A 27,854-nucleotide genomic window follows, 5' to 3' on the forward strand; every position below is an offset into this window, starting at 1 on the left:
TTTATTGCTAGAACAAAATTAAAATTGCATATACCTCATTGAAAACAACTCCCCTCTCCAATCACATATGTAGTTATCCCACATAAGATCATAATATAAGCTGATTAACTTCCATTTTAGCAAGAATTTTTCCTCTAATTTGGGAATCTGAAAGTCTGATACCTTTAATAGTTAGAAGTGGTTATGATTTTTTGTTTGTTTGATTTCTAGTATAAATATATTGATAGATCATTTACATTCATATATGCATATTTCAGTGCACTTACTCCACACCTTGACATAAAAAGTTGGGGTAAAATATGATGAAAATATGCTATGTTCTCAGAAGGATCTTCTATATTTTCCATTTAAGACCCCATCAAACTGGAACTTGCATCTAACTTTCTTGCAATGGAGATCAAAAATAGGCCTATCTGTCAAAGATCTTTTGAATAGATTTTTTTTTTTTAAATGTTAGGATACAAGTAAGTTTAGTCACTGGCTTCATTAGACATTCCCAATCTGCAGCTGGGGCTGCCTAAAATTAGGCAAAGCTAATGAGCATTTTAATCTCTCTGCATATCAATGCCCCCTCTATGAGAAAGGGATAATGGTACTCCCTTACTCAGAGGAATGTCATAAGATTACAGACTAACTGTGCCAGATGATAACAGAATTTGCTGTTGATTTCACAGTATGCCAGACATTCTTACACTTTTCTTGTTACTCTCATATACTATCTGTCAGACTCCCCTTAACTTCTGTGCTTTAGTCTACTTCTGGACTCAGTATCACCCTTACAGATTCTGCTCTCATACAAAAGAATCTGTGTTCTATTTATTTATCTCTATATGTTATACTTTCTTCATCAAGCCAGGTAAAATAAAGTTTACACTTTTTTAGAAATAACATTTTACTGAACTGAAGCTATACTGAAATATTTGGCTACACTTCCTTGTGCAGCACTGTACAGATTGTTTGTAAGGTGCCAGAGATCATACAATCCAGTAATGAACACCTCCTGATTCAATGCTGCTTGGGGTTGCCTAAAGAATGTATAGAATCAAGATACTGCCCAGTGTCCTTAGTACGACTGTGATACGTCCAACAGCAGGCTATTGTGGGTACCAAACCTGCCAGGCTTAGCCACACAGCCAAACTTTTCGCTCCTACAGCACTCTATTCCCTGATTTGTACTGGCCAAGAGGAAAAATACTTTGCAGTAAGAGGCATGAATATCACACCTGGAGTTCCAGAAAGGTGGTGGGTTTAAGTTTTATAACAATTTCTTGGCAAATTGACCCCAATTATTTTGATACAAGAATCCTGGATTGAGAACAGGATGAGGTGGGTTATAAAGCTGGAGTAAAGTTGAATGTCAGTGTACTGGGATGGGAGCCCAAATTTAACACAAAGGTTGATGTTAGTTCTAATGTTATTTAATGTTGTTGTTAACATTATTAATGATCTAGAAAGTAGATTAAACAAAACTTTAACCACAGAGTTTATACTAAATTGGTACCAAATACTGAGGAGAAAGTTATAATACAAACAGATCTAAAGAGGTTAAACATTTTAAAGGAACATAATTTAAATTTGGGATATGTCTTGGGAAATAGAAATGGAAGCAAGTATATTTCAGAAAAAGTAAACCTGAGCTACAGAGAGAGTCCCAGAGTGAAGACCAAAGTTGTTGCTGAATATAAGTTTCAATGCAATAGAGGTTAAAAAGAAAGTGGATAGGTCTTACAATGCCTATGAAGACTACTTATGTCACAGGAAAAATATACATCGATAACAGACATCAATAACACAGATGAAACTATGCCTTCAGTCTGTCACATTGTAGTATTCTATATAGTATTTCAACAAAATGGTTCTTTAGGTGTTTTATTTTTTTTTTTAAGAAGGAACAAATACTGAACACCAAGCTTGAGAAATTGCATAAGAAAGCCTTCAAAATTTAGTTCATATGATAGCATAATTCTAGCTTCAGTGGAGATGCAGTAGACTATGTCAGCCAATGACGTGGTACATTGTGTCTGAGAAAAAGTAAGCAATATATGGTTAAGTGTAGTTATCTGTATTTTAAAGAAGAAAGTTGATGTTCAGGTTGGTATAAGAATACTGTGGTGGACTGGTTTACTTGAACATGGTAAAAAGGGTAACAGCTTTGCTTAGTCATGTTTTCTACACAGATTCTGTTATTATTTCTTCAGAAACACTAAACCCCAACTTGAATGCTTCCACTATACAGAAAGACTTCAGGAACTAAAAAGTGTAAGACTAAGACCTTTTCAAGAAATAAGATAGAGTTACAAAGATCATCTGTGTAAGGAGAACAGTCAGTCAGTCTACATGATAGTGTTGTTCATTTCTCCAATGCATTTTCTATTTTTAAACATGCTATATTTACATCTACGCTACACACCTTATAACGTTTTAAACCCATTGTTGTGATAGGTGATTTTATAGTGCTTTTGACAACTTTTGTACCTAGGTAAGCTCTGAAATGCTGTACTTGGTGGAGTTAATCAACATAGGCTCAGCTGAGAAGCAGAAAAAAATGTCTCTATGGCTATTATAGATAATCAACTTTTTATACCACTTCAAACAACTTGTTATGAAGGCTTTTTGACTGAATTTACATAAAAGGCATACTTCCCTCCTGTTTCTTATTGATGATTTGATGATTTTTTAAGGGGTGATATACAGCTATTTAAATATACACTATCTCTCCAGCTGCCTCTCTGGATGCTTAAAGGAAGCTGCAGATTCCTCGTTTCCCTTGTCACTTACCACAGATTTATATGTTCCGTAATGAGAATGAATAATGCACTGCAGTTCTCTGTGAGATACTTAAGAAACTATCCACAAGGAAAAGATCTTAGATTCCTTTTAGGTTTTGCTCTGAATAAGTAAACAAGGAAAGGATAGACATCAATAGATGTAAAGCCAAAAGAGACAGACAAGCTAGAGCAAATCAGCAGAGTTCTGGGAACTCCCTGAGAGTAAATCTGGGAGTTGTATGCCTTAATAAAATGAGCTATGGAAGGCTAGTAGGAATTGGAAAGAAGGACAATAAAGTGGTAGAGCGAGTAGTTTGTTTTGCATGCACCTGACTTTGAGGTCAGACTTTTACATGAACACATTGTGATTAGGAAATACTCTCACTATGTCTCTGAAACTTTGCTACTCTTTAACTATTCAGTCAGTGATATAGAGCACCACTCTGGTTTGAGTGCTGGTCTAATAGTCCCAGAAGGTAAAAGGTCAAGGGTTTTGTACTTTGCTTAAAAAAATAAAAAGCTTGACAGTGGTGGTTGAAAGTAATTTTTGGAGTTCATGAGCAGATATAGCCAGCTAGGGTATTTCATATGCTAACTTTAAGGTTACATTTTTAAACACTTCTTTCAGTCGAGAACTTTACTCAATTATTTACTAAGAACTCCATAGGCATAGATACTATATATGCTTCTTAACAAACTATAGCATCTTTGAGTTAACCACATAATATATAGTTATTCTTCTACATTCTTCTTGGACAAGAATTCTTTCAAAGTTCATTCTTATTCATATAGGCCAAATATATTCACTGTACAGTGAGTTAAAATGGAAACTGAAATGCTGAAAAATATGAACATATTCATAAATATCCCCATACACTGGGAACATTTTGTTCCATTGTAAAAGCAGCCAGAACTTAAATACTGATATTATATTTCTCTTTGAAATATCAGGTAGAACATTTTCACAGCCTTTTAGCTTTTCGTGCAATTGCTGTATGCCAAAGAAAAAGAAGTATTTCCAGCATAAAAATTTCAGTAGCCTTACTGTTTATAGTGGAAATCAAGACCTGAGAAAAATTGTTGACTTAAACTGCTGTAGGTCACAGTCTGCCTGGAGTTCCCACAAGTATGGTACATCAGTCATTAGCCCTTGCTCAGTGTTCTAGAGTTTATCTTCTTCAAATTAAATGTTATGCCAACATGGTTTAATGTGTTATTTTTATTTTTGGACTGCATACTTCTACCCTTTTATCTCAATTAGTACAGTGGAACACTCCAGGTGGAGTGGAATTGATGTGTTTTCATGTAATTCAGCTTAGTACCTTCGTAGGTAAGAGATCTTTGTAAGGACCTGTACCAAGCTAAAACCATTTGCCTTTTGCCTAAACTAATGCTATTCAGCCGCACCCTATTCTAAAAGGCATTTTAAACATCAGGAAACATTTCTAGACATCTGTTGAAGAGTGTTAGAGATTTCATTATTTTGGTTGTTATTTTTGCTTTCCGTAAGTTATCACTGAAAATTCTTTAACAGTAAATTGAATCCTCTGCAAAACAGCAAGCTGCTCCTTTTTTCTTCATTTAATGAAGATAAGTATTCTGAGCGAATTCCTTTAGTAATACTTAGGAGGTGAATTCTTTTATTCTATTATTTCAGTCCATGGTCATTGATGTTTGGAATCTGTGTGCACTAACAATTTCTCTTTCAAAGGTGACAACGGTAATAACACATAAAATGCAATGAACAAAGCTTAAAATGACAGCATGTGTTGCTAAGACATAGACTGCTGTGTAATTCAAGAGACACTCTTGTGATATAGAGGCCTCCCATGATGCTATGAAAATTTCTTTACCTTTAGTACAGGGAATAGAGCTATGGAAGAAATGTTTTTGTTCTTTTTATCTGTTTGAGTTTTGATTCTTAGAAGTCTTCCACTGTACTTAAACATGAAATAGAGACCTTCCCCAAATATTCTGGAGGTGGCTGAAGACCTGCCTACAAATAAGAACTAGTGAACGAATTTATTATTTTGCTTTGCTTGTGCACACAGCTTTTGCTTTACCTATTAAACTGTTTTTACTAAACTTTCAAAAGTTACTTCTACCCTTCCAATTCTCTCCCCTATCCCCCTGGGGGAAAGTGAGCGATCAGCTGTGTGGTGTTTAGCTGCCCACCAGGGTTAAGCCACGACACCACTGTATTCTGGAGAACAAAAGAATTTTGAAATGTGGATTTGACAAGATAGAAGTGTTTAAATTAGGCCATGTAATTGTTTTGTTTGCTACTATAAATGTTGTCTTAACTAGATTGTGAAAAATATAGAAACATTTATATCCCATACCTTCTTCTCTGGACATTAGCTATCATGGCACCAGAGATTCTTTCTACAGACTGTTTCAAACCACTTACGTAATTCAATAGCACAAGGTTCATCCAAATCTGTATATATTTGTTTCCCATGTACCAGTAGAAATTAGTAGCCCTGTCTCAACCCAATAAAACTGATGGAAAGAGAAAAAATAAATTGTAGATAAATCTGTGAATTATCTTAATGAGTCTTTTAAAAGGAAAGTTTGAAGATGAGGAACAAGTATGTAACTGAAGTAGTACTTTAAATTCTTGTTGGTAAGTTGGCTTGGGATGAAGCTCAGTTTAGCAGCAGTAAGATTATTTTAATTAAAGGAATTTTCTACCAACTAAATGAAGTGTCTAACACGCTCAGTCATTTCCTGCCAAGATGATTGCTCTACACACAATGAAAGATAGTAATTAATTAGAGGAGTCTTCTTCAAGGACAATTAGTCTACTGTGGAAAATCTGCGAAATCGACGACATGGATTGTTTCCTTTCCATGTCATAAGCCATGTTACTTACATGTACTGTTGTAGATACACAGGTTTTTATCCACTTTCAGAAAAGAGAAAAAGGAAAATGCAAATAAGGACCTAACTGTAGAAGAAAGTTGAAACTACAGAAGTCATGACATCTATTCAACAAATAACTATATTTTATGACCTTTTTATTCTTTCCTTTGAAAGTTTAAACCAAACACATGGATATTTTTCTAAGTCCATGCCCTGGTTTCAGCTGGGATAGAGTTAAATTCCTTCGTAGTAGCTAGTATGAGACTATGTTTTGGATTTGTGCTGGAAACAGTGGTGATAATGTGGAGATGTTTTGGCTCTTGCTAAGTAGCAGTTACACTGGTCAAGGACTATTTCAGCTCCCCGTGCTCTGCCGGGTGCACAAGAAGCTGGGAGGGGGCACAGCCAGGACAGCTGACCCAAACTGACCCAAGGGATATTCCATACCATATGACGTCATGCTCAGTATATAAAGCTGGGGAAGAAGAAGGAAGGGGGGACATTGGGAGTGATGGTGGTTGTCTTCCCAAGTAACTGCTACGTGTGATGGAGCCCTGCTTTCCTGGAGATGGCTGAGCACCTGCCTGCCCATGGGAAGGAGTAAATGAATTCCTTGTTTTGCTTTGCTTCCGCGCGCAGTTTTTGCTTTACCTATTGAACTGTCTTTATCTCAAACCATGAGTTGTTTCACTTTTACTCTTCTGATTTTCTCCCTTGTCCCACCAGGGGAGAGTGAGCGAGCAGCTGCGTGGTGCTTGGTTGCTGACTGGGACTAAACCATGACAGTCCAAAATGTATTTTGCATACAAAAAGAAATAAGAAATGTAGTTTAAAATTGCATTTGTGTGTATAAATTAAGTTTCTCCAAAGTTTCATTAAAGAGTATGAAACCAAAATAAAAGGTTTTTATTACTTTTAAAATAAAATTTCTACTTTTTACAGCTGAGAATGTTACATCATGTCATACTTTCTTTTCCCTAAGATAAGTCCACTCAAAATATGATTTAAATGTTAATGCAAAGGCTTCAGCTGTGGTGTTTATGATTTATAAACACAATTAAGAACAATTAGATATGAAACTGCAATAGACTTTCTGGTTGCAGATATTATTTAATTCAGAGTCGAGTAAACAAGCCGAAGTTGCCACTCTATTGTCCTTCCCTCCTCCCTTCCCAGACATAAATTAAATAATAAACAAGTATAAAGGAAAAATACTATGGAGCAAGAGTGAAGGCATAACTTATTATTTAAAAATAGAAGGAAGTAAAAAAATAAATCTATTACCATATAAAGAATCTCTTAAAATGAGTTCCCACAAAGGAAAGACTGTTGACTGTATAGTAAGATGTCCCTGAACAATGAAGTCAGTTCCACCTGAACTCAGGCATAACTCAATGTTTAGTAAGGTTAAACTGTATTAATTGCATATATTTATTGGCATTTACTATAGCCTGACAGACTTTTGAGAAAGTAGTAGGGTCTCTACTTTACAACATAATCATGAAACAAAAGTTTGGAAGCATTGCTGTGTGTGCTGGTTTTGGCTGGGATAGAGTTAATTCTCTTCACTGTAGCTGGTGTAGTGCTGATGGCACATTGATGCTTTAGTTGCTGTTAAGCAGCGGCTCAGTGCACTAAATAGCGCCTGTGGTAGTCAGGGACCTTCCCAGCTTCCCGTGCTCTGCCACGTCAGTGGGAGGCTGGGAGGGGCGGGGCCACAGCCAGGGCAGCTGACCCCGACTGGCCAATGGGGTGTTCATTGCATACCGTGTGACGCCATGACCAGTACATTAACAGAGGCAGTTGGCAGGTAGGGGAGGTGGCTGTGGCTTGGGGAGTGGTGGTGTTAGGTCAGTGGGTGGTGAATAGCTGTGTCATGTGCTGTTTGTTTTGGTTGTTCATTCCCCCGTCCCCAGGTTTTAACTGTCTCTTATTGTTTTTCTTTTCATTATGTTGTTGTTGTTGTTATTGCTTTATTTTAATTATTAAACTGTTCTTATCTCAACCCATGAGTTTAACTTTGTGATTCTCTTCCCCCATCCTGCTGGTGGGGAGTGAGTGAGCGGCTGTGTAGGGCTGAGTTGCTGGCTGAATGACAATGTAGTGAAACATTATTAACAAATCCGTAATTTTGGTTGACATATCAATAAATAATAACCCAAGATTAGCCTGAAAAAAGGTCATACAGTTGGTGAAATGGAAGTGAAAAGAGAAGTTGATAGTTACCAGTGTCTGGGGTTTCTTTCTCAATGGCAATAGGTTTAAAGTCCATTTCCTCTATGTATTAATAACATTTCTTTAGAGTAATTTGATTTTCATTCTTTAGGCAATAAATATTAAGTTTCTATCTTTCCATTGGTTTTTTTTTAAATTATGTAAATCTTTTTGGTACTTATCTTTAAATTGATATACATATGGCTAATATCTTTCCTTAATGTTACCTAAAACTGGACTAAATCATATTCAATACTTCTCTTTTGGTACCCTCTCTAAACAAAGATTAGTGAAGGATTGTAGAATCAAACTTAAATGAGATTCTTTTTAAAAGGTAAGGCTGGAGGAAAAGTTAGAAATTTTTTTCCTTGCTAGGTAAAAAACAAACCAATGTGGTTCATCTAAGTTATTTTTCTAGGTTTCTTATATAGTCGATAGAAGAGAAACACTCCTGAATAAAGTGTTCCCACCACTAACAGATATCTAATACACGTGGTCTTAATTCCCCTCTGAAAATGTTTACTTGTTGATGATATATGAAACCTTGAAGACTTGTTTACTTGACGTTAGAAGTCTAAAGTAATGTGAAGCTAAGTAAAGTGAATCAATTAATCCCACCCCAAAATAAGTTGCATAAGTCATTGGTGGCCCACCAAAGAATTAAAATAGGAAGTGGGATTAATCTATCAGAAAGGTAATTAAATCTATCTGAACAAATACAGGCTGATACAAACTAGCAAACTCCCTAGGCTTCATTGCTTCCATTAATTAGATCTCCAGGAAATATAACGAGAAGGCAGACATCTAGCTCACGTGCAGAACTTCTACATGTAGACATACACTCTCTTAAACTGAAGCTGAAGCCTACTCTAGGTCTAGTCTTACTATAACCTTCATGTGGAAGCTTCAAAAGTAATCTGTAAGTTTGATTTAGATTTTGTAGGCATCAAAGAAGAAGGCAGAAAATACAGAGATTACTCCTCCAAACACTTCTCTAATCCTTATTTTTGAAAATTCAGCATTCCCATACTAGAGTATTTGAACAGAAATTAAACTACAAACTTCTACATGATTTGTGTATGCCTTACCTGTGAAATCATGAGGACACAAACACTGAAACAAAGGTTGCTCTCTCAGTTGGCTTATATCAATACAAGTTGCTCCACCAGAACAACTATTTGGGTGAATTAAACATGCATTTTCAGCAAATTGGCAAAATTCTCCTGTCCATCCAGGTGCACAGAGACACTAGATATGAAACATGCAAAAAAAAAAACAAAAAAAAAAAAAAAACCAAAAACGAAAAAACACAACAAGTAGGAAAACATAAAATGAAAATGTAATGTGAAAGTTTATAGAATTTTCTTTGGGTCTTGTATTTTACTACAGAGTAAAAGTATGGTAAAATGTAGAGTGTTACATCCAACTGAGACTATTCTTCATGCCTGTATTTGTAGATCATAAAACAGTTGAGAGAGGCAGAACTCATCTACTATGTTTGAAGTAGCGTGGGAAAAGAGGAACATGACTAGCAGGAAATGGCAAAGATGATTACTGGCTGTGAGTGATGGAGCTGCCTGCAGGGAAAGAAGAACTGAGGGTGAAGAAAGGATTGAAAAGACTTGGAGGTGAGGGAGAAACCAGGCAATGATACTAAAACTGCCTACAAGATAGACAGTGGCCAACCAATAAGGAGAAAACATAATATGGAACTTCTGTTATACATTCTGGCCCTACTGTTAAGTAAAACAAATAAAAATAATTTATTCAGGGGAAAGAGGAAGGTGTGAAGCTGTCCAATTAAGTTTTTAAGTAGAAGGCTATAGTTGCTCCTTTAATTAAAAATAGATTTCTGGAGTAATGAAGGTATCTTTGGTAGTCTTCACATATTACATGTCTTTTGTTTTGAGACAATACAATCATTACTCATTGGATGAAGAGTTTCATTTACAAAAAAAATAGAACTAAAATGTAGGAACAAACATGCAGCATTATAATTTTATTATTATGACAGCATTATTATTAAGTGTTACTATAACAGAACCATGTTGGCAGAGTCTTTTTACTTCAATATCCTTCAAGGACCAAGACACACCATTAAAAAAAAATGGAAGACATGGGTTATAACCATAACTCAAAAGAAAAGAGACACTGAAAGTATTCTATTGTAATACAAGCTTATATTAACTTCTCAAGAGAGTCCTATGAAATCTATAAACTACAAGTGCCCTGATGAAGATATAATTAATAGTAGCTTGCCTTGAATCCAGTTATAAGGAGAATAAAGCAGTATAGCCAACAGTAGCATAAAAGTATTTTACAACACTGGGAGAGTGTAGTCAGAACCAATGTTATGCTGGTTTTGGCTGGGATAGTTAACTTTCTCCACTGTAGCTGGTGTAGTGCTGATGGCACATTGATGTGTTAGTTCTTGTTAAGTAGCGGTGAAGGCTAAGTGTCGTTAGGTACTGCCTGTACTAGTTAGGGATTTTCCAGCTTCCCATGCTCTGCTATGGCACAAGAAGCTGGGAGGGAAGGGGGCCACAGCCAAGTCAGCTGACCCAAACTGACCAATGGGATATTCCATATCATATGACATCATGACCAGCATGTTAACTGGGGAGTGGAGTGATCGTGGCTCAGGGACTGGTTCCATTGGTCGGTAGGTGGTGAGTGGTTGTAGCACTTGTTTTTTTTGGATGTTTATTCCCCACTCCCCCCACACCCTGGTTTTTGCCTCTTTTTCTCTCTCTCGTTATTTTCCTTTTCATTATATTGTTGTTGTTATTGTTGTTTTATTTTAATTATTAAACCGTTCTTTATTCAATCTGTGAGTTTTCTTGCTTTGACCCTTCTGATTCTCTCCCCCATACCGCTTGTGGGGGAGTGAGCGAGCAGCTGTGTGGGGCTTAGCTGCTGCCTGGGGTTAAATCACAACATATTTGTAAGCATTTTGCATGACTAGATGTACAATGTGACCATGAAAGGGGCAGAGATGGGTGTAGCTGCACATCATGCAAGTAACAAAAATTTGCTAGAGAACAAGATTAGCATAAGGCATGGAAAATATGCAGGACATACTGCTGAATACAGAAGAATAATGATGGTCAAGACACAAAAAAACCCCAAGGCAAGTAATATCAGGAGGAACCTTCGTTTATTAAGGGGGGGAGGGAGTAAAATAACTTAAAACATAAAGTCTGAAGAGGAAGCATGGAGGAAAAGGAAGACAAGCTCACTTCAGTAGTGACATCAAAGTGCTCATGAGACAGATTACCTTGACCTTGGGAACTGAGAACCACTAAGGACTATAGCCATTAGCACTAACTATATGGCATCAGCTCCACAGTATTGTATAATCACATATAATTTAGAATGTAAGTGTTACAGAATAACAGTACATAAGTGTAGAGAGAATGACTAATAATGTGGAAAATCTCTGGGATGAAGTATGTTGTTTATGAAATAATTCAGTAAAGTTTTATTTTAAAGTTTAAAACTGTCCCAACCTATCAATCTTCAAACCATTCCCATTAGAGTGATCTCTGATGTCATGTCTTTAGCTGGGATAGAGTTAATTTTCCTCACTGTAGCTGGTGTAGTGCTCTGTTTTGGACTTAGTATGAGAATAATGTTGATAGCACACCGATGTTTTGGTTGTTGCTGGGTAGTGCTTACACTAGTCCAGGACTTTCCCAGCCTCCCATGCTCTGCCTGGTGCACAAGAAGCTGGGAGGAGAGGGGCACAGCTAAGAGAGTGGATCCAAACTGGCCAAAGGCATATTCCATATCATATGATGTCATGCCCAGTATATTAAGTAGGGGGAGTTGGCCGGGGGAAGCAGCGATCATGGGTCAGTCGGCAGGTGGTGAGTGTTGAATAGTTTGGTTTTGTTTTTTTCCCCTTCCCCTGAGGTTTCACCTCTCTCTGTCTCGTTTTTTTCCTTTTCATTATATTATTATTGTTATTTTTATTACTTCTACTATTACTGTTTTATTTTAATTATTAAACTGTTCTCTCTCAACCCATGAGTTTTCTTACTTTGGTCCTTCCAATTCTCTCACCCATCCCACTGGGGCAGGGGGAATGAGTGAGAAGCTGTGTGGTACTTAGCCATTTACTGGGGCTAAACCATGACAGTCTCCCACACTGTGAATCTCTGAGTTGATCTAATGAAACAGCAGATAGCTAAAGTGGGCTGTCATCTCCTGAGTGACCCAGACATAAGCAGAGCATGATATGCAACACAATTAGTGTGACTTGCATTCCCAGGGACTGTAAGAATATAATGTTATTCAGTGTCTGTATATTCCTTAGTCACTATTTTCTGAATTCCTAACCCTGAATCTCTTTGTTGTGACAATACACATACATGACTCTGCCATTTCCTGATTTCATTCCCCTCAATCTCCCGAAACACCTGCCACTCCCTATGTACTGCCCTTGACCCTGATGTTATGTTTCATTAAATATGACACTATTATAAAAATGTAAAAAAAGGTGGCATGTTTTATGTGACTGCATCTATCGGTACATCTACCATTGTCATTCAGTATACAAAGCCTCTCCTAAACAGAATCATAAAAATATAGAATCACAAAATCATAGAATCGTTAAGTTGGAAAAGACCTCTAGGACCATCAAGTCCAACCATCAACCCAACACTACCACGTCCCCTAAACCATGCATGGAACTCCCATGTCTACATGTCTTTCAAATACCTCCAGGCAAGGTGACTCCACCACCTCTCTGGGCAGCCTGTTCCAATGCATGACCACTCCTTCAGTAAAGACATTTTCCCAATACCCAATCTAAACCTCCCCTGATGCAGCCTGAAGCCGTTTACTCTCATTCTATTGCTAGTGACCTGGGAGAAGAGACCAACACCCACCTCACTACAACCTCCTTTCAGGTAGTTGTAGAGAGTGATAAAGTCTCCCCTCAGCCTCCTCTTCTCCAGACTATACAACCTGAGTTCCCTCAACCTCTCCTCATAAGACTTGATCTCTAGATCCTTCGCTAGCTTCGTTGCCCTTCTTTGGACATGCTCCAGCAACTCAATATGATTTATTCTGTATGTCAGTATATTTTACATTCATAGAACCTCAGAATAATCTAGGTTGAGAGAGGCCTTTTGAGGTCATACAGTCTTATTCCTTCAGAGAAAGTTAACTTTAAAATCCAAGCTGGTTGCTTAGGATCTTGTCTATCTGAGGTCTGAATATCTCCAAGGATGGCAGTTCTACAGCCTTTCTGGGCAACCTGTTGCAGTGATGAACTACAGTCACACCACATTGTGAACAGTTTCTACTTAATACTTAGTCAGCATTTCCCTTGTTGCAACTTGTGTCAGTTTGCCTCTCACTCCATTGCTGTGCACTTCTGAGAAAAGTTTGGGTCCATCTTATCTGTGATCACCCAATAGGGAGGTGAAGAAAAGAATTCTATCCCCATTCAGCTTTCTGTTTTCAAGGCTAAACAAACCCAGATCCTTCAGCCTTTCCTCATACATCATGTGCTGCAATCCTTTCACAATGTTGATGGGTCTCTCCTGGACTTGTTCCAATTTTGACAAAGTCTTTTTTTTTTTCTTTCGTACACTGAAGCCCAAAATTGCACACAGTATTCTAGGGGTGGCCTCACAACTGCTGAGCAGAGGGGACTAATAATTTCACTTGATCTGTTGACTTCTTTTTTACTAATGCAAACCAGTATTAATCGGAAGCTAGCCTTTACCGCCTTCTGATTACATTGATCCACACCCTCATCTGCTTTAGACGCACCCTGGTGAGCCCTTTGGACATATATATACCCCCTTTGCCTAAGTGATTCCTAGTTTGGCTTTCCTCTATCATTGATAGTACTTCTTTCCTCCAAATTTTGCCACTCAGACTAGGGACTTAGGAAACTTGAAAGCAGATATTGCCACTAAAAGGTAGGACAAAGACATTGAATGTCAGCCATCTCATTCAGCAGTGGGCTTACATTATCCTTGGTCTCCTTTTTTCTGCTGTTGTACCTATAAAAATGGAGTTCATAGGATAGCTTCTCCTTTATGATTGCTTTTCATAAGGACAGTGTTTATTTGGAAATTCTCTTTGACTAAACTTAACCTTTTATCTGCTCAGTCACTAAACATTACTATTTACAATATTAGAACTATTTAACCAGTATTTTCTTTCTTTAAATATCTTATTAAGTCCATTCTGCAAGGAAGAGCTTCTTCAAATGAGTTCACTGAAGTTTAACCCTCTTCCTGGTACATACAGGTTAATTTAAAAAATCTATTCTCAGAGTGGGGGAAAAAAATGCCAGACACTGAGTTGTTGTGAAAACTAGATTTACTTTTCATCTAGCAAAGTGGCTTTTCTACAGCTGGGGTGAAACATATTACTTGCAAGACAGCATTCAGGTATTAAATCACTCTTTCCAGATGATACCTGAATTGTTTTAAGGATAATTAAAGGGCAAATCCCAGGGGTGTTTAAGCCAGCACTTTACATGAACATTAAGTCATTTTTTTAAGCTGAATTGAAATCACCCCAACAGCATACTGGTAGTTTTGTTGAAAAGTGATATAATGACCTTTTTTTTTTCTTCTCAGTTTTCAATTGCCTGGTCAGACGACTTGCAAAATGAAGATGTTAATATGTATAGGATATTCTGTTACTTTTAGAATACATGGAGAAAACCCCAACTGAGCCCAAAATGTAGAGATCAAACTGGATTAGAATGCTTTCAATTTTTGTGTTTTGTCTCATGTATTCTTTTATGTTGTTTTTTCTTACCCTCGGATTTTCTTGCAAATTCTCTATGAATTAATTTTTAGCATAAAAAGAGAAAATTATTTTGTCCTAACTTACTGTACCTGTCATTGCAAAGGGTGAACATTTCTTTTTAAGCATTACCTTACTGTCTTGCAAAGTATTCTGGAAAAAAAAAAAAAAAGGGAAAAGAAAGATAGAATTATTCACTGAAAGTTTTTTAAAGTCTGCTTCCATGTTTATATATAATACTACTGTAACACATGGTGTTTTAAACTCCTGGAGCTGAATCATAGTGGTAGTACATTGCTTTGTCACGTGGATATCCTGCCTAAAAAATCCCACACATTTAGAGGTTTGGAAACTGCAAGGGCAGAAATTCCATTTTCATAGCTCTCAAGTGATGCTCGTGTAGGAACACCTGATTTCTTCTTCCAGTTCACAGACTGCAAGTATTCAAAGAAAATGCCCTGCTTAGGCTTCTCCTTTAACAATGTTATCTCAGTTAGAATATATTGGAGCTAGCAAAGTATTTAAGTGGAGGTATTCAGATCCCACATCCTGTATATGTTATATGAGCTATTATTACCCTGTTGTTTCTTAACAGCTGCTGAAGTGGCTCATCTTTGTTACTCATTTCATCCCAGATCTGAGCTGCTAAGGGAACCACAAAGGATATGCTGTGATGATAGTAACTCCTGTCTCTCTTCAGCTGCTCTGGCATATTTAGTCCAGAAAGGATTTTCTTTCATGTCTTAGCAGTGCAGTTTATGGAGAGGTCAATTTTTTTTCAGTGGGGGTCTCTCAGGTGACAGTCTAGCTCTGCAGATTCTTCAAACTTCTTTGGGAAGCCCAGAGCCCCTTCAGGGGAGTACTCTAGCAAGAAAAGTCACTTATTTTCCCCTTCCTCAAAAGAATGATTCTTCTTTTATGAAGTGTAAGATGTGCATATAGATATATAGCCATTGTAAAAAAAGGTAAGCAAGGCTACTATTCCACTGGAGTTTAACCTCTCACATTAACAGATGTTATGAGAGGTTCATCGCTCTGAACTTGGGCCAGAGCCTATGCCACTGATATCCAGTGTCATTAGAAGATGAGGTACATCATCTCTAATATGATACGCTCGTTCACATCCATCTCTGATCCCAGGTAAAATTATTAGGGGTCTGGGCAGAAAAATGGCATAGTGTGAATTAATTAATTGGTTTTAATAGAGATGATATTCTTTCATTCTTCAGGTGGACATATGAGGGGAAAACAGAAACTACTTTTTTATAGTGATGAGTACTTCTCTCCCTTCTGATGAACCAGAATCCTATCCATGCGCTTCTCATTTAGGGAGGGGGAAGATAAACTTGACTTTTGTGTACCTCAAGCAGGTGCCACTTCTTTTTTCATCACTTCGTAAAATAATGAAGTTTTATTAATACTTATACGCTAGAAAGGGAAATGAAGAATGTGCATTTTTTGAGTGTTTGGTAGTAAAGGAAGAAAGGTAGATACTGAAGGATGAAAAATAGAAAGAAGCCGTAGCATGTACTAGAAACTTATAGTTCAGTATTGGAAACAGCTGCTGAAGGCACCACAAAATTTATACAGCACATAGAGAATGTGTGTCTGATCTTACTGACATTAATAAACAGGTAAAAGAATTTTATTATCAGTTAGGTACTTCAGAAATACACAGTGCTGGGCTGGCTGGCTGAAATTGTAGATATCTTTCTACAACCATCCTCCTTATCTCAAGGGGCCAGCTACTGATAAGATAGGGACAACAGAAAAGAAGAGGTTTGGGGAATTTCTGTATCTTGAAAAGTGGTTTAAACTTGAGCACAAGCTTGATTTTAACTTATTTGCTTAAAGAATAATTCAAACTCAGCTAGCTTGCCCATTCCTTAGACTTTTTCACGAGACACGGGAAAAGAACTTATTTCAGTGTTACACAAAGTTGTCAGTTCTGTATTATTAAATTCATACTTTCCTATGCAAGGTGTGGGGCCGAGCAAACAGCTTTCACATACACAGTGCAAATGTGTGAAGGTGCAATGGTCTTATACAGTAATGTTTTGTTACAAAATTGTAAAACGGGGGACAGGTGGGGGAAGAGCTCACCTTTTCTTCTGCTATTAACTACCATGATTCAGCTGCTATGAAAGGTACCTGTTGTTCTACCTACAATGAAAATTTAGCCTACGGCCTTAATAAAAGTAAAGTCGTACAGTAGTAAAATTCGGTCCAGGTTTCTTTCTTAGGTTATTGATTATTCTTAGAACTCATAGGGCTCAGGGCCTGTTTTTCTTTTACCCAAAAGGAACTGCTCTTTTAGATTAGTTGAGTCACAAGAGTGTAAAAGAAGTTGAAAATGTAAAAGACACAACTATTACTTTCTTTTCATATTTCTCATGAACACACGTTACATAAGCTTTTTTGTTTGTTTACTTAATTTACTCCTACCTGTGAATAATCAAAGCTGGAGTTCTCTAGTTTTCAGTGAGTATGCCTATTATCATCATCTTTTGCTATTTTGGGATGCCAGTTTAATTCCTGTTGGCTGAAGATCAGGACATCTTATTTGGAAAATCAGTGCAATTATTTTGCAATGTGAAAAATGTTAAAAAAATTCTAACTGTTGTTTTAGTTAGTTTATGCAACCCACAGAAAAGAAACATTAGATGCTGTTTTCACTCTACTTGTTATTTCTGTTTTGGGGATAGCTGTTTCCATGTGATTCATTGCTTTGTTAAAAAATAATTCTTTGTATAAAGGTTTTGTGGAGGCTTTTTGTGATTCTGTTAAGATATTAAAAATGTTTGGTGATCCTGAACTACCAAATTCTACACTCGAAAAGGAAATTCATAAACCAGAAACTTCCAGATAAAAACTTTATTTTTAATTTTGCACATCTGTCTAATGACTTTATATATATTCAGCTGAAGGGAATTCTGGTTACAAGCTGTCATTGTGATGACTGTTTAATATTTTGATTGTAGACAGTTTTCGAGTGGGAGAGACTAAAGGACACTGATATATCACAATCTAATATAATATTGCATGTTTATGATTGTCTGCTAACAATGAAAGTATACCTATAGAAAAAATCCCTGAATATTTAGGGGCTTGACTATGACCTTGAGCTAGTTGATGCTAAAATGCACTCAATAAATTTTTAATGTACTTCGCTATCTATTATCATTAGGAAAAGTTTCTTCACTGAGAGAATGGCCAGTCACCAAGCCTATCAGAGTTCAGGGAGCATCTGGACAATGCTCTCAGTCACCTGATTTAGTTTTAGGTAGTCCTGCGAGGAACAGGGGGTTCGACTTGATGATCCTCATGGATCCCTTCACACTTCAGAATTCTACAATTCTACAATTCTACAGTTCTAGTATAGAACTAGGTAACTGTGGGGAATAGTTGATTAATCTGTGCATTTTGTATAAACTGTACATTTATAGTCCTAGTATAGCTCCCATTTAAATACCTTTGTACTCCACCATTGCCTAACAGTTTTAGGACAGAAAAATTTAGTGAAATTTTGACTCAAGTTCTGAGGGTATAAGAAGTCAACACATGCACTGGCAAGTGAAATGGAAAAATAATATTTAGCGATCACATTAATATTTTAAAAAGGAACATTATGTTATGTGATAAGAACATATTATTCAAGAATAGCAGTGTTCCGTTAGAAACATTTAAATTGGACATGTCATTTGTAAGTTGCTCTGGTTTTTAAATCACCTTATTAGTGATTTAGTCTACACCATAGTACATAGAATAATTCAACTGAGAATCGACATCAGGAGGTCGCTAGTAATGTCTCCTGCTTAAAGCATGGTCAGCTATGAGGTCAGAACAGGTTGCCCACGACTTTATTCAGTTAAACTTTGAAAACATCCAAGTTTGGAGGCTGGGAAACCTTTTCCAGTTCTTGACGGTGAAAATATTTTTCCTTACATCCAGTAGAAATGTCTCTTTTAGCAATTTGTATCCATTGATATGTATTGATGCAAACAAAGAAAAATCTCATGTAAAGACAACAAAATGTCTCTTGCTGGAGAACTTCTTCATAACAGATTAATCTTTTCTGTTTTCTTTAATGCTTGAATTGCCTAGCTGCTATGTTAGGCAATAACATTTTATATAATTTTGTATGGTTGAATAAATAGGACCTTAGCTCATTGAAAGTCTACTTAATAAAGAATTTTTTTTAAAGAGCTGTAGTTATTAGCATTATGGCTGTTAAATATCCAACATGTTAAACGTTTATGTATGTGAATTCTGGCTCCACTATATTCAGTAAGATTATAATTCTTTACTGAAAAACAAATAAATTATATAGTTGATTGTTAGCATTGTCCTTTCTACAACATGGAAGTGCATTGCAGGCACTTTTATTCACATATTGTCCCTTTTTAATGAACATGTCATTCCACCCAGGTGCAGGTTTTCATCTCCCTTTATATATTTAACCTCTTTTCCATATAAAATTGGAGCATCTGGACTGTAGGCTGAATGGTCTTTGATATAGAAACTATTTCATAGCACAAAGTAACAAGAAACACTGCTGTTATTCTTATTTGAACAATGTTTTCTTGAGATTATTTTTCGTTTCTTATTGAAATTTGTGAGGTATTTTTGTCTTTCTATTCCTGTTGTGAAAATCTCATATAATTTGTCTCCTTCATCATCTCAAAATCACCTAATTATTTTTCCTCTACATACAATTAGTAGAAATGTCATTGCACTTTATCATTAAAAACAATGTTTTGTACTAATCATGTAGCACCTCTTGCACTGTAATATTTACCAACTTTTGTGTATTTGATTTTCATTATTTTTGCTGGCTTATGTTTTTGATTACTTTACTGACAATGGGTAAAAATGACTATGACATCTTCTCACAGAATTTTTTTTTTAAATGAGACAAAACATTCTTATTGGCTATTTCTGGTTTATTTCATGGTGTAATATATTATATGCTATCCTAGCATTAAGATACATTGTATAAAGGTATTACATGATCAAAGCTTTAAATATTTTTTCATGTAAATTAACTCTTGGAAAGCAAGATATTTATTATCTGAAGAATTCTACAGTTCATTAAATTCTGTACTGCTCAAAGATGCTTAACAGCACATATGAATTGCACCTGGGGTGCATTGACATTGTTTATTTCAATAGAATAAGAAAAGCAGGAAAAGGTGATTTTGATAAAGTTCAAATTACATACAGAAGAAGCGCAAAACTGTATAGGATATTTTAAAATTTATGTGAACTCTTCTGTAGAATTACTGTTACTGTGTGGAAGAAAATGGACTAATTAACTTATGCAAAACTAGCCCCTAATGGAAGTGTCTGACTTTGAACTACTGCTGTTTGAACAGTCAGCTGGAAGGACAAATATGGGAGAGACATCAGGGAATTAATGACAGTGGCAAAGTGGTTTCACAGAGATGAAACTGTATTGCTCAGATAGTCCATGGGGAGAAAACAGCAGGAGAGACTACATTTTTTTTAAAAAGGAAAATGACAATAATCTATTTTATATGTTGTACATAAGTATAAAAGTTGCATCTGAGAGCAGTAGATTTTGCAGTGCCAATTTTCATTCCTTCTAGCATTGCTAGTAGAGCTGTTATAAATATTCATAACAATTTTATCACTCCAACCAACTGCTTTAATATATAGTATGCCAGACATATTAAATGTTTTTTTCCTTACGGCTTTTTTATACTCAGAAAACAAATGTTGACTGCTACAGCGCAGAGGGCTTTAAAAAAGCCCTAGTGTTTTTATTTTTTTAAAGAACCACATTGGTTAAAAAAAGGTAATGTTTTCTCTCAGCTATGCTTCCTCCACATTCTGGACATGCTGTCTAGAACTTATTTCTCTTCTCATGCAATAAATACAAATGGCTTCTCTAAGAATATGTCTGAGGCCTTCTTAGAGCTACAAGGTCTAAGGAGTGTGACTGATGTAGCTCAATTCTGATTATTGCTAATTCTGCATACAGTTGCTCTACTTCCGGGTTATAAATGCAGGCAGAATTCTGGGGATAAAGTATTATCAAAGAGTGTTAGGACAGAGAGTGGCTGCTCGGGGAAGAAATTACGAAGTGGCAAAGGGGAGGAGTGGCAGCAGAGTTTGCCCAAAGGCTGTTGAAGCTGATGTAGGGTATAGCACAGGCCTGAAGGGCTTGGCACTGCCTTCCGCTCTCCTGAAAAGAAGCAGATTGATTCCCAGCCTGACAGCTGGCTGATGGGTCTGGTTCTGCACCTACCAGGGCAAACTTCATCTCACTAGGGATGAAACTTGGAACTTTGTGTGCCTGATTGTCATTTCTGCACAAGTTCTGTTGAATGTGTACCATGTACTGGCTTTCTAACATCGGGAAAAAACACAGGAGAAACAGAGGTTCACCCCTCTCTCCCTCACCCCCTATGAAGGAACATATTGCTTATGGTGAAGACAGTTTTTATATTACTATATAAGTCTCTTCTGCTTTACCAGAGAACATGATTATTCATTTGTACTCAAATTTTACTTTATCAACCATATACCCTCTTGGTTTATACTTTGTTATTGAAATATCTCAGGTTCACCATAAAACTCCAAATATACAATGATGGCTTTGGTATATGGTTGTGAGAAGAAGGATCAAAAGAATATAACATGAATAGCCACAGAGCCATCTGCAGGGCAAGATTTTAGATACCAACCTTTTCTATTACATTAATTTTTCTGTCCTGTTACAGTGGATCATACTATTTGATATACACTATTAAATGCATGTCCATATAAGGAAGCAAAAATTCAATGACTGGGGAGCAATTATCTGAAAGGTATGCATGTGGGTAAATAATTAGGTGTTTTCTGGTTTGGGCCTGGTTTATTCATACAAGTTTTTATTAATCAGTATTCCCCAGGCATATGCAAACACCTGGTGTTTACAGAACACATATTCTGCAGATTACTTATACAAGTTAAAAAACACTACTTTTTGCTTAGCTTCACTCCCCCTTAACAGCACAATCTACTTCACTGCACTGTATGAACACTAGCTGGAAATTGGCAGCAATTCCTGCTGTTCTTTTGGAAGGCACCAGGACATCCACTGACAATGATTCCAACATAAAATTTCATATTTAAGTGTCAGTACAGCTTCTCAAAGAAAATATAAATATTTGCCTTTAATGATCAATAGTAGGCGTAATTGTAAAACCCATAATGACACCATAGATTATTGTCTCTTTTTTTAACGCTGTTCTAGTGTTTATTTGCTTATCAACACAGCCTTGCTTTTCAAGCAATATGTATGATTTGCTTAGTCCTTGTCTCAAGGCTAGTGCATGCAAATGGAAATAGGCCTTAGAATGGCACTACCTTCACTTCATCTTTTAGCTTCAGTTTTTGTGCCTATATAACTCAATTCCCTTGTTAGCTGTAAGCACATAACCTTGCACGAATCAGTGGTTTGTCAGGATGATGGGAGAAAGGCATATTGACAAAATAGTCTTGGATACACTATGCAAACCATGTAACTGGAAACATAGTTGCTTGTAACATACGAAGAAGCTGTTAGGCAGAAAAAAAAAAAAAATGCTATGAATGAGCATTTTTATACCCTGCAAAACAGTGGAATGCATTTTTAATCTGTGTGCCCTTCCATAGGAAGTATGTGGCAGAGCAGAAATTGGAAAGAGTGTGTAGCTATTCCAAATCTCCTGCTTGCAACTGCTGTAGGGCTGCACATTCTTTTCCCTCAATGCACTTCTGTAGGTAGTCATAACTGGCTTATGAATTCTATCAATTCTATGCAATTCAGTGGTTGAAACTAAAGAACACAATCTCTTGTCTCTCCCTAGAGAGTAAAGACAGCTGGTATGCCAGAAACTTGACAGTCTTCATAACCTTGACTTTCCCAATACTGTGTTTTGGAAACTGTTCATCTTCCAAAATTTGATAATTGACAGTTATGTTATTCTCATAATTTTCACTGAATTAGTTTAACCTTTTTTTTTTCCCAGTATCTCTGTTTTTTTTTAATTTTAAAGTTTTTTTTGTTTGTGTGTTGGTTTTATTTTTTTCTTTAATACTAACGGTTCTGGAAAAAAACAGGGGATCTTAAGCAGGAATAATTCTTTTGCCTTGATCTAAGCCACTGCTGTGGATAAATAGATATTTAGATACCCAATTCCCCCTTGGGACCTAGAGGAAAGCTTTACAGTCCCCAGGTGATTCCTTGTTTGCATTTCCTCTTTACCTGTTTTTACTGCCCAGTCTCCCTGTGCAAAAGGCTGGGTGGAGCCAGTCTAATTCACTGGAAGAACTCTACCCAAACCACTACATGTTGCCAGGTGGTTAATATGTGGCAGCAGTATGATTAGCATGAAAGAAACAACAGCTCTTTCTTCCCTGTCGGCTGTCCTTTGGGAACTGTTCATCTTTTCCCCTTCTTCACATAAAGATAAGGATAACAGATACCTATAGCCATAAATTACTTTAGACACTCAGATTAAAAGCACTGAGGAAATACTATTGACTTCAAATTAAGAACACTGACTTTTCATTTATAAAATCCATTTAAGAAAAATAAAAGTTGCCATGAGAATAGAAAAGTCTATTGAAATGTGTCTCTGTGGGCAGATATTTTTAAAAATGTTTTTAAGAGGCAGGTTATCATTGTCAAAATAATGTAGATTAATAGTTTTATTGAATAAACTTCTGCTGGAATCTGCAATTGGTTCACACTTTAGTAACTGTAAAAGTATGGTTTATGTTAAACCTGTTTTAATTTAAAATTTTCCTTAAAACAATGGCCCCTGTCTTCTAGTGCTGAGCAGGTGGAGGTTTTTAAGATAAAGCCGACAAATCAGGATAGTATTAATTAAGTTTTTTCTCTTTGATGAATATCAAAGAGAAATAAGATATATTTTCTTCAGAAGTTTAATAGTGATTATACAGATTTTAAAAAGTTATTCCAACACTGCAGCTGCAAAACAGGAAAAATTCAATAGCAGTGTTCTTGCAATAATCAACAAATCCATAGTAAATAATAAATTTTACATAGCTGTATTTTCTGAAAGAGGAAGATCTATAATATTCAAACACTCTATTTGCCACCTATTAAAATTATATGTTCAAATGATATCCAGATTTCTTAAACTGAGGCAAGGCTGCAAACTTATCTTTCTGTATTTTAGAAATTAACTAACAAGATAAACCTATCTTTGGCCTTCTATAGACCCCAAATAAAGTGGTTTGGGTTTTTTTTATGCTTTGACTATTTATGGCAACTCTGGGAAATATAATCTTTTTAATATCAGCGGAATGAGTCTGCCACATTGACTACTTGAAGAAATTCACAATAAGTTTTCCAGCCTTCAGCATTCTGTGGGAATTTTGGGTTTTGGATCTCACAGTAGTAGGCCCTCATGAAATGTAATGTCTGGTGAAGTTATTCACTAGGACAGGACAATATGACCTGACCTTTTTGAGTTGATGGAAAACTGCTCATACACTACATTACACCAAATTTTATTACCTAACAAGTTTTGAAAATGCTACTGATGTAATCAGTATTGCATAGAAGAAACAGCTGCACAGAACTATGCACAATGCTGTTAGCACTTCCTTGCTAATCTGGCTTCAACATTTTTTGGTACCCAGAGTAAAATATTTTAAATACAGCTGTTCCTTTTTTTTCCTTCCAAGGAAAACTGATAGCTCAAGGACTGGCTTATCATGCTGAATCTGTACATATGTTTTGAGAATATAGCTTTAAAGTGCTGTTTTTCCATAAAACTAATTGTTAATAAAGTTTTCCAGTTTTTCAGCCTTGTTAAAGCAATTGATGTACTTTCCTCTGACAGTCACAGAAGTATGACTGCTTACATATGGTACAATATTTTCAACAAAAACTCCAGTAATTTATATCCAGCTCTTCAGTATTTTTCATCCTTTCCTCCCTTTGTCTGCTCAATGTTATTTGTCAGTCCCAAAGGTCTGCCATACTAGTTTCTGTCAGGTAGTCTACCATACCATTCACTTTTGCAGGCATCAAAGTTTAAGCAAAAAAAATCCAACCTTTGCTATGCCAGTTCATTTAGCTCCATCTTATAGCCTAATTCAATGTCTGCTAAGAAAGCATCACATCTTATACTGGTCATGGAAGTATATTTTTGGGGATTATTTTATGAAAACATTTAATGTTATACAACTATTTTGCTTGTGTTTAACAGTAAATATTAGCACACTTACTAACTACACAAAAATTCGGTATCCGATTTTTGTTTGCTTTCCTAAAACTTTGTTTTTAAATTTCTTTTTGCATTCGATTAGTATTCACTTTGATATCTGCGTGTCATACACATTGTACTCACTGATTAATTATATCAGTTTTGCAGTCTAATTGTTATACTGTAATTTTTGCTATTTCTTGAAGTAAGTAGACATAAGTAACTGAAAGGAGATAAAACCAATTTTTCTCTTTTGAGTCTAATATTTCTATCATGTAGGTAAGTTAACTGGGAGACACAAATATTTTAAAATCAGTATACCTTTTCACTAATCTTTTTATTTTAGTGCAGCAGAACTGGACTCAGTATTTGTTTCATCTGTTATCAACCATGCAGAGAGACAAATTCTCAAAGAGAATTCCTTGCTATCTATTTTATTATTCTATGGGTATATTACTAATTATGGATGTTTTAGCACTCCATTAGCATAAATCTCTGATATGAAATATTGTGCAAATTACCTCAGATCATATGTTCAAGTGCATTTATATGGTGTTCCTCTAGTTCATATATATTTATAGGTAGCATTAAAAATATTCTTAAAACACAAATTTTAAAAGAATTTTCATTAGACTTAAGAAGTTAGCAGATAGAGCATACTTATTTCTTTCAGTAATACATCATTCATTGATTTCTGAAATAATAATTTGCACATATTTACTTCACTAGCTTTATCATGCTCTTAAATAAAATTCTTGTTACAGATCTGATTACATATCTCTGGAAATGCAAGTATCTGAATGAGTAACAGGTCAGCCTAAAGAGCTGCTCCTGGTAATTAAGACCAGGGACTAAGGGAAAAGGGCTTGATGCAGCAACTGGGAGACTGTGATGCAGTCAATGGTAGTATGACTTTATTTCTTAGTGACACTTGAAAAGTCCACAACAGTATCTGACTAGAACGTGTACACAGAACTAGGTGCAAAAATATGGGCTGGAAACTTTAAACAAATGACTGGAAGCTTCTTTTTCCTTTGTCCCATAAGTAAATAGGAGAAACAATCCTTGGTCACTGGTATATAGCAGTTTTCAGGTCAGGTAAGGCTCAAAGAATATGAGCAAACACAAGGAGTCAGGTGGAAAGCACTGGGAAGAAAATACCAACACCTCTTTAGCTTTTGTGACTACAAGAAAGGGAATGATATTTGGACTGAATGAATAATTACATACAAGGAATGTTAGGAGAAACTGTCAGGACCTTGAGTGTGTCAACAGGTTCTAACTGCACTCTTCCTTGGTGACCTCTTTCCTTTCTCTCACAAATTTAACTGCCTGTGTTCAAGGTCAGCTCTGTTGCAGCCCAGCACTATCACCTTGGATCATATCACTGTGAAAACAGAATTCACCTCTGAGGTGCCCAAACTTTCTTTCCTTTACTCATGAGCTGCATTTAAGCTCAAGCCTTTGCACTAGATCCTTTCCTGAGCTATTTTGTCACTATGCCTGTATCCAGCTTTGTATCTTGCTGATTCTGTTGACTTGACTACCCAGCCTGACTGTAAACCTGCTTCATCACTAAGGACTTGGCTGATGATTACTGGACTTTTGGCTGAATCTGTGGATCTGATGTGTTTTTGTGGGTATTGAGGGAATGTGCCCCTTGTTGGTTAGGACACTGTCTCTGTCAGCCTTGTTGCACCCTTGGTTCCAATTGTCTTGCCCTTACAGAGTGGGCTACTCTTCTTACTCCCTGAAGCAAGGAGTAACAGTAATCCTAATACAATTTGTCTGAACTCTCAAACAGATAAGTGGGTTAGGACTAGATAAATGGCTCTAGGTGTCCCTGTTTGTGCAGGGTGGTGGATAAGATGACCTCCAGAGGTCCTTTCCAGCCTCAACCATTCTATGGTTCTGTGATGATCTCCTGTTATTTGCAGAATGAGTTGTTGTTTAGAATAACCTTTAAATTGTTCCAAAATACTGCTGTTGGAGAAACTATTTCCTCTTTTTTGACAAGGTATAGCCAGAAGAATCTTGGTTCATGACAGATCTCACTCAACATTTTCAGAATCCTTTTTGAGAATTAAACTAAAGAGAATTTTTTTTTTCCAAATTGTCAGTTGGAATCAACCTCACTGCACTGCAGTTTCATCATCAGACTTCTATGTTTGTATTAAGTTTAAATATGCTATGTTTAAATTAGTAATTTGACTCTGGTTAAAACAATGGCAACAGATGTACTCAATTCAAGTACTGTATTTTTAAAGGCTGCAACATAGCTGTGATTATCATCTGTGTAGATAATAACACTGGACCACAATTAGTTATACATTCTTTTTACTATAAAAATACTTTTCAGTTCTCTTACTTGATATAGTAGAAAACATGGTCTCAGTTGAAAAGTAATAAAAAAAATCCATATTACCAAGTGAATTGTGTTTGTGTTATTGATTTAAATAAATAACAAACACATAAATGTATGTCCCTCTTGTCTCTTGCAGTAATGAATGCGTTTCAAGTTCTGCTTGTCTGAAGCTTTTATACTTTGGAGCACTGAATTAGTTTAACATGTATTAAATTACTTACAGTGAATCCTCCAATGATATTAAGACACAATCCTTCATTCAGACAGCTGATGCTGAGCAGCCTGCAGTAGTCAATTACTTCCTCACAGTTCTTTCCAGTGAATCCTGGCATGCAGCTGCAAATACACCAGAGTATTTTAGAGGACTTGCATTTTAAAAGTTAATTGTATTTAATTATATTCCATAATTCTATTAAATAATGTTCTTGTGGTAACAAAACAGACTTTGTATGTTATTTAAAACAAACAGAACATGTTTTCAAGCAATTAAAATCAGTTGCATGATTCTGGGTATTTTTGTTTCTCCATAAAGTATTTTTTTTTTGTTGATGAAAACATTTTCATAACAATGTTTCATGGAACCTTCTGAAACAAAAATCAATCTCAAATGAGGTAAGATTTAACAAAAAGCTATAA

At 36.1% G+C, this 27,854-nt stretch overlaps 1 protein-coding gene across 1 annotated transcript in view; it reads right to left on the reverse strand.

Moving 5' to 3' along the window:
• EYS (eyes shut homolog) overlaps positions 1–27,854 on the reverse strand; it is a 944,860-nt gene that overhangs the window by 851,709 nt on the left and 65,297 nt on the right. The window contains exons 5-6 of the mRNA XM_075087034.1: positions 27,440–27,554; positions 8,936–9,095 (exon numbers count right to left, since the gene is read on the reverse strand). Of these exons, the coding sequence (XP_074943135.1) occupies positions 8,936–9,095; positions 27,440–27,554 (275 nt within the window). The remainder of the gene's footprint in view (positions 1–8,935; positions 9,096–27,439; positions 27,555–27,854) is intronic.

The sequence above is a fragment of the Phalacrocorax aristotelis genome, chromosome 3 (genome assembly GCF_949628215.1).
Source record: "Phalacrocorax aristotelis chromosome 3, bGulAri2.1, whole genome shotgun sequence".
In the NCBI taxonomy this organism is placed as follows: Eukaryota; Metazoa; Chordata; class Aves; order Suliformes; family Phalacrocoracidae; genus Phalacrocorax; species Phalacrocorax aristotelis.